This window comes from Gossypium raimondii, chromosome 7, assembly GCF_025698545.1.
Source record: "Gossypium raimondii isolate GPD5lz chromosome 7, ASM2569854v1, whole genome shotgun sequence".
NCBI lineage: Eukaryota > Viridiplantae > Streptophyta > Magnoliopsida > Malvales > Malvaceae > Gossypium > Gossypium raimondii.
Window position 1 is genome coordinate 6,851,203 of NC_068571.1, and position 8,089 is coordinate 6,859,291.

The 8,089-nt window shown below is 32.8% G+C and overlaps 1 protein-coding gene and 1 long non-coding RNA gene across 2 annotated transcripts; one reads left to right on the forward strand and one right to left on the reverse strand.

The window, feature by feature from the left end:
- The first annotated feature begins 550 nt into the window (after positions 1-550).
- LOC128042322 (uncharacterized) lies at positions 551-1,357 on the forward strand. Its single transcript, XR_008197537.1, has 2 exons — positions 551-709; positions 1,020-1,357. It is a non-coding gene; the product is annotated as an uncharacterized LOC128042322 (long non-coding RNA).
- A 110-nt stretch (positions 1,358-1,467) lies between these two features.
- On the reverse strand, positions 1,468-3,508 carry LOC105803050 (phenylalanine N-monooxygenase CYP79D16). Its single transcript, XM_012635004.2, has 2 exons — positions 2,486-3,508; positions 1,468-2,317 (listed from the first exon to the last, which is right to left on the reverse strand). The coding sequence occupies exons 1-2, from the start codon at positions 3,473-3,475 to the stop codon at positions 1,658-1,660; spliced, it is 1,650 nt and encodes a 549-aa protein (XP_012490458.1). The 5' UTR covers positions 3,476-3,508; the 3' UTR covers positions 1,468-1,657.
- Positions 3,509-8,089: the final 4,581 nt, after the last annotated feature.

Sequence of the window (8,089 nt, forward strand, 5' to 3'; positions counted from 1 at the left end):
ACAAGCAACAATATTAATATAATGAGACAAATATCTTTAATATTTAAATAAGTAAACATAAACAACAGTAACAAATGATAGTAATAATAATATCTAGTTTACTAATATTATTAATAAAATAACTAAAATAATAAAACAAACCTGTTAAATTGAATTTTAAGATGAAATGCAGGGTTTAAAACGTAAATAAACAAAAAAAGGGTCTTTAGGGTCCAAAATATAATGCGCTCAAAGAATGGAGGACTGATTGGGTAAATATTCCTGACCTTTTGCACATCATTTCGTTCAGGACAAAATTGAAATAAGGGCAAAAACCACGGGGCCAAATTAAAAAAAAGCTGCAGACTTGATTGTAAAGCTATTAAAAAGCGGAAGGGCTAAAAGCGTAAATTTCCCTTCCACACAAAACACGCTGATCTTTAGCAGGCGGGTCAGGTTTGGGTCGATCCAATTCTAAACGGCGTCATTTTGGCATCTATGGTTTGAGCCTAAAACGGTGTCGTTTTATATCCCTATAAAAGACAAAAAGTTTTCTTTTTTGCTCATTTCGGCCACTGTTTTTCAAGAAAAAATTTCAAAAGCTTTTTTTTCTCTCAACTCTCCCCTCTCCAGCCCCACCTCCGGCCTAAAGTCCGGCCGATCGCCGCCGCTCAGGCCGCCGGTCGCCGACGCCGGTGCCGCCGTATGCGGCGGTCAGAAACTCATAAAGGTACCTTTTTAATATATACTTATATATATATTTATAGTTCCCTAAAAAAATGAAAGAAAATTAGAAAGTTTAAATAGAAACAGTTAAAAAAACAATAAAAACGAATAAAAACCTTTGGATTTCTACTTCTTTTCTTTTCGAATCTGCTTTGTTCTTATTATTTTCATTTGAATCGGTTTTTTGAAAGCCAAAGAAACCCCCCCCTTTGTTACAGATCTTTGCTGGCTTTTATAGCCAAATAACATATAATAAAATCTATTCTATTTTCATTTTCTGTCAAATATTGTTGCTGCTTTTGACTTGTTTGCAGGTGCTTGTGGCGGTGGCGACGTGACCGTGGCAGTGGCAAGTGGGCAGGTGGCTGCAGGCAGCGGTGGTAGAAGAAGACCCTAGGTGCGGCGCACCTAGGGTTAGGGTTTCCTATTTCTTTTTTTGTGTTGGGCCATTTGGGCTGTTTAGGTGTTGATAATTAGGCTAGGGTGTAGGGTTTAATTTTGTTGGGTTGTATTTGGGTCTGTAATGGGTTTGAGTATTGGGTTAAAATTTTGTAAATGGGCTATTTTTGTTTTGCAGGTATGGGCCGAGCAATATTGGTTGTACAACTACAATAGATCAATACACATTGAGTAGAATAATATACATTAAATACATGTCGATTTATTATCAATTTTGAAAATCAGAAAAGAAAGTTATTTAATTTTAAGTCAAAAAAAAGTAAATTTAACAACCCAACAACTTAAGACTTACAAATAGTTCAATGACTATTTAATTTTCCATGAGAATTTTTATTAATGAGAAAACGATACATAAGAAGGTAGGTAAATGAGTACACCCCATACAGACATCGAAATAACTAAAACAGGAAATACATATTATGGATAAAAACAATTTCATTAGAACTAGGCCACAAACAGGTCTACCTTGTCAACCCCCATCTTTGTCAAGGAGTTAATCACTGTATTTCACTTTCAGCTGAAAAAGAGTAGACATGGGTGGCAATCGTGGCTTTGCAACAGCAAGCAGTGGTTTAGCCAGAAAGGGAACTCCCCTTCCTGGACAAAGATCAATGGTTCCCTGGTTAATCGGGATGCTCCAATCGAATCCTTGCAATAGCCTCCCAAGCATCATGGTAATCATCGAGCTTCCAAGCACCACTCCAGGGCACCCTCTCCGTCCTCTACCGAATGTAAACAACCGCAAATCTGGCTCTTCAAGCACCACTTCTTCGCCTTTATTACAATCCTGGAGGTGACGTTCTGGCTTGAACTCGCCTGGCTCGTTCCAAACTTTAGGGTTTCGACCAAGCCCAACCCGACTAACTATCACATGGCTACCCTTAGGGATGAAGTAGTCGGCCACTGTTGTATCAGTCACGGACACGTGAGGAGGGCTAAATGGTGCAACGGGATGGAGTCTAAAGGCTTCTCTGGCGCATGCCTTAATATAGTTAAGTTGTGGGATATCAGATTCTTGTACTAACCTATCTTTTCCAACCACATTATCTAATTCGTCTCTAGCTTTCTGTAGGGTCTCTGGTTTATTTAACATCTCCGCAAGTGCCCATTCTAAGTTATTTGATGGATTATCCACTGCTGCAATCATAATTTCCTGAAATTAAGTTGAAAAAAAAATATTATCAATATATAGGGGTGATTTTCTATGATAACACGTGTATGTTAGGTTATTTTCATGTCTTAGTAATCCATTTTTAATAAAGTTTAACATGTTGGTGGCTTATATTTTGTTCAAAACAATTAGAGTGAAGGAAAGACGTACATTAACTTGAGCTTTGATCTCGTCCGCTGACAGTAGTGGGGTACCATTGTCATCATCAGTCAAAGAAACGAAAACATCAAGCAAGTCTTGGGGTTCATGTTTCTTGCCATCTCTCCATTGTTGAATCCTGTCTTCAATAATGGGATTGTTATATTTCTCTAGAACACTAGTTGCGTCCTCCACGATTTTCTCATGCCCCTCCAGGTCGAGGCCTCTCAAAAATGGCAAGTAATCGGATATACAAAAGGAATAAAGATGAAAGACTAAAGCGAAAATGGCGTGGACGTATTCTTCTTCCTCAAAACCAGGTCCACCATCTGCTTTCCCTTCTCCCAAGTATCTTTTATTAAAGATCAACTTCCTCGTCACATTGCAACAATAGTGTTGGGCAACCAGTCTTAAGTCTACAAGGCCGCCTTCATCACCATTTTTGCATTGGTTAAGAACGTAACGCACGAGGTTATCAGCTTCTTCAACTCTTTTCTCGTGAAGCCATCGATGTCTTTCATGTGAAAGCATCTCGCTGACCATAACTCTCTTCATTTTTCTCCACTGATCTCCTAAGGGTGTAAAAATAGTGGTTAAGTGCCCTTTTGAGAGGACATCAGTGGCCATGGTAAGGGGTCTTGAAGCAAAAATAGCATCCTGTTTTCTCATGAATTGGAGACTGATTTCAGGACAAGTAACGGGAATCACATGAACATTTCCTAGACGAATACAAGCAATTTCGGTGTTCATTTCTTTCATGAAACTGTGTATCCAATGAGACACCGAAGTTTTCTTCTTGTTTATGATGAATTCAGGGAGGTTTCCCACAATAGGCCAAGGTTTAGGGCCAGGCGGAAGAGAGGGCTGTTTAGGCTTTTGGGCATTGCGCTGCCATTGAAGCTTAAAGAGGTGACTCAAAGCAAAAGTGATGAAAACAAGTACGGTGGAGAAGCTTAGCATTGTTGTAAAAGGAGCGATGAACATAGAGTAACAGATTTCCATGGCAATTTGAAAATGAAGACCAAGGAAGATACCCATATTAGATTTCCCTGGCAATATATATATACATACATATACATATACATATATCCAATTTCATTTTTTACTTTTATTTAATTTTAACTATTTATTTAACTCTTTATTTTTTTAGTACTTAAATTTACTTTTTTTTATTTGATAGTTATTTTGAACTTGGATTTTCTTGTATGAAATTTGTGATCGAAATTGAGAAAGAAACAGAATCCCATTTCGTTATTTGCTTTAGGGGTGAGCATTCGATCAAATCGAATCGAATCGAATCGAAAATTTTTGAGTTAATCGAGTTTTTGAATCTCATTTTATCATTCTAACTTTATTTGAAATTTTCTCGAATCGAGTCGAGTGAGATGAAATTCGAATAGAATCGAATCGAATATATTTGTTGGAGTTAAATTTTAAAAAAAATAATTTTGGGTCCTTGTAACCACTGTCACCTATCGTAATAAAATTTGTCCACCTTAATCAAATTTTTTATTAACTTTCATCACCTCATAATTTCTTTCTTAATTTTTTATATATTGGTTAGCTTCTTTGCTTGCTTAGTTGTTTCAATTATCTTCATATTCTTGTCACTATGTATTTTGGAATTAAAATATATTAAATGTAAAAATATGATTCTTTTAATAAAAATTATTTTAAAAATAAAATGTGAAATTGATACCCATATAAAATTTTAACACAAATATTTTATTGTATAATTAATAATTCAATTTTAATATAAATATTCAATATGACTAAACAATTCAATAATATAAATAATATAAAATGTGAAATTTAATTTAATAATATAAATAGTAGATATAAATAAAATTATTACTATTTATGTTTAGTGATTTTTTGGATAATTTTGATTTTTATTTGAGATTAAAGGGTGAGAAGTAAAAGTTTAGGGTGAAAATAAAAAGTTTTGGAAAATAAAATTTTGAGGGAAAGTAAATAGGGGGAGTAAAATTTTAGAGGAAAAATATTAAAAAAAAAATTGGAGGGGGTGAGGGTTTGGGGTAGATGAGAGGTGGTATGGGAAGGGAATAAAAGTTTTAGGGGAAAAATGGGAGGGAGTAAAACTTTTGGGGGAAAATAAAAGGTTTTGAGGGTTTTGGGAGTAAAATTTTGAGAAAAAATAAATGGGAGAATAAAATTTTGGTGGGAAATAGATTTTGGGTAGATTGGGAGTTGGGAGGGGAGGGGAGGGGAGTAAAAGTTTTGGAGGGAAAGTGGAAAGGAGTAAAAATTTTGAAAAGTAAAAAGGTTTGGGAGTTTGGGGTAAAAATGTAAAATATTATAGTTTGATATTCGTAATTTTCGTAAACCAAATCCTTAATTTTCGTAATTTGCCTAATATCCCGAACTTCCATTCTCCAATCCTTTATATCAAAGGGGAAATCGAAGCAAGGAGAACCATTTTGAAATGGAATAGGACAATGGTAAGTGAAGATGAAGCGAAAGTAGAATGTTTTATTTGGGCGAAAGATCAAATAACTTTGATGATTCTCTAGAGTTTGATGAAGAAAGGTTGAAGGCGGAGAAAGCAGAATTTTTCGGACAATTTTTGTTATATTTTTAGTCAACAATGACATGTAAAAATAATCTTACATGGCATTATATAATTGGATAAGACCTATATAATTGGATAAAACCATTATCCATATGGTGCAAAAAAATCTACCTAATAATTTATCTGAATTTTGGGTTATACATCATCTAGAATCAAAGTAGAAATAAAAAAATAAAAAAATGATATTAAACCTAGAAGAAACCAAGAGAAGAAATCATATTTTACTTTTCGGAATTAGATATACTTTTACAAAAAAAAAAAAAAGAAGAAGCAAATGTATCAGAAATTGACACTTAGGTGAAATATTAGATGCAAACAAAATATGATATTTACATATAATAATTGTTAATTTGTATGAAGCAATAATTAAAATTTTTGTTAATATTATATAAACATTCATTTATGGTGGGTTTAAATTGTGTGAATTTTGTACTCTATTTTAATATTATATAAAAGAAGATCATTATTTATAAAAGTGTACAGGAAGAACACTGGCACAATATAATTGCAAGCATAAGTATGAAATTCAGCAGTCTTTTATTTTATTTTGTCTATAAACATTATTTTTATTCTGCCGAAATTTGATACGTATACCACTATTTAATTTACTGCAAATATATGTTTCTACAATTAAAAATTAATTAATTGAATTTGTTTTAATAAAATGTCACTATATTGTATGGTAAACTCAAAGTCAAATATAAGTAATACAGTAATGTTAAAACATTTTAATCTAATAAACATCAAATAGAGGAAACATACTTTTATCGTATTTCACTTGTGTAACATCTACTGTACAAACAAACAAAATATTAATAAATTATAATATGAGATCATCATAGGTTATGTCATGTTATATATGTAAGCTTTAATTTTCCTTTTCTAGAAAAATAGTAAACATTGTCCTCATAATGTTTCCACCTGGCACTACTCAAACATTATAAAAAAAAAAAACTGGTTGTTAAATTTATACTGTCTATGTTAGTTAGAAAAAAAACTCAGTCAATGTGCATACATGATATTAGAAAATGTTGAAAAAATCAACCTCTTTCCTAGTCAAAATTATAAAACGCTCAAATAAACAAGGAATAAGGCATTCGACATCAGACGTAACTCCTAATGTCTAAACAAAATATACCACCACCAAGCTCTAAATAATTATTCTAATCTTCTCACCCAGAAAAAAACTTATAAAATTAATGTTAATTTAAAGGAAAAGCTTAGCATAATTGTATAAAATTTATATAATAAATATATTTATAAAAAATAAATAAAACTTTCATTAAAATAGTAAAATTAAAACTGTAACTTCCTTATGTAACAAAATTAATTGTTGATTGTCTACACAGCAAAAATAGTATAAACAATTAATGGATGAAATTTGATATTTATTAAACGCTTGTTATTTGTATCATCTTTCGTAACAAGATGTTAACCTTTGAAAGTTTGGAAATTGTCCCTTTACATTTAAGAAGGTTGAAAGGTTGACCTTTAGTTGTTTTTAACATGAGTTACTCTCAAATGACAAATACATTATATGTCAACTATTCTAAATTCTAAGTCCTGCTCTGAACATGGGTACTTTAGACATAATAATTCTCAAGCATTCGTTGTTTCGAATAGCAGCTAATTTGAACAAAAATTGTTCTTTCAAAGGAGATATTAAGTGAAACAACCGTGTTGCTGCTTATTCCAGATTTGGCAGCAGTAGCCAAAACTAAGTATTTACCATACTAAATTTTTAGTTGAAAGATCTTGGGCGGTCTTTGGTCAATCCTTGACTATTCAGCCACATAGGCTCTAAGCTATAGTTTAATGCAAGAATATCGAGAATGTCATTCATATTCATTGCGACACCGATAATGGCTATAAGGCGGTTTGTTTGAATGGCTATTAGTTTCCATGTGAGAAATTCCTTATAGTCAACTACAAAGAGTTAAGTATGAGTCCTTTCCAACTATCTATTTCTAGTGTGGTCATTATTGTCATCTTAAAGAAAGATGCTATGCGTTCTGATTTGTCATAATTTGATATTAAAAATTAGGTTCTTTTTTATACTTAAGGAGCTTGAAATTAAGTATTTTTATGTTATTTTAGTAGTTTTATAGATTAGGTTTTAGTTATTTTCAATTGAATAAAATGAGTCTTTTTATAATGTTTCTTAATTAATTAGGCCAATTTGAGCTTAAGTAAATTTTAACAAGTTGATGAGGTGTGCAAGAAACAATTAAAGCTAAAGAGTTAGTGGACTAGACCGAATATCACAACATTTAGACCTTAAAGTTGCGACATTGATGCTGCTCCAACACATAGACAAATTTTAGACCAACACCGACAAGGCAAGTATACTGGTTCCAAAGTCGCGACATTGGAAGCAATAAGCCGCAACATTCAATCCTGGAGGTTGCAACATTCGAGGCAGTAGCCCAAAGATGAAAGTCGATCCCAAAGTGCAGCAAAGTCGCGACATTCAACTCTTCTTTAGAGACTCGAGCAAGCTGCCCAATGTCATGACATTGACGTTCGATGAACTTAAAATCTGCAAGGGTGTTTTCGTTTGTACAATCATAATTAACTTGTAATTATGGGTTGAGTCGACCTAATTCAGTCAAACACCGTTAGTACCGTAAATATAACTTGAAAACATCAGATTGGAAGGCACGTTTATGTTTTAGTTGAGTAGATTAGATAGATTAAGGGATTAAATCTTGTTACTCTGCAATTTTTCTTTCTAAGTGATTTCTCAGTTTTTGCTATTTTTGTTCTTTATTTCTTTTCTTTAATTTTACGCATTTTTTCAATACGGATTTTCCAACCACGAGTATTCACGGCTTAGCATGCCGCCCAAGTGATCTCCAACATCAATTTCTCCAGAAATCTAAGCAATTCTCTTACCCTTTTACTTTGTTTTGCATTATTTTAATGTTTTATGAATTAATTGGATTAAGTGCAACTAGATTGGGTAGTAACTAAATTCGTAGGGAGAATGATTAATTGAAGTGGATGTGATTAGTCTAAAGTTA

Excerpts from the sequence above, each read along its gene's own strand:
- LOC105803050 (XM_012635004.2), bottom strand. The coding sequence starts at position 3,475 with ATGGAAATCTGTTACTCTATGTTCATCGCTCCTTTTACAACAATGCTA. Across the intron at positions 2,318-2,485 it reads AGATCAAAGCTCAAGTTAAT|GAAATTATGATTGCAGCAGT; the intron begins GTACGTCTTTCC and ends ACTTAATTTCAG.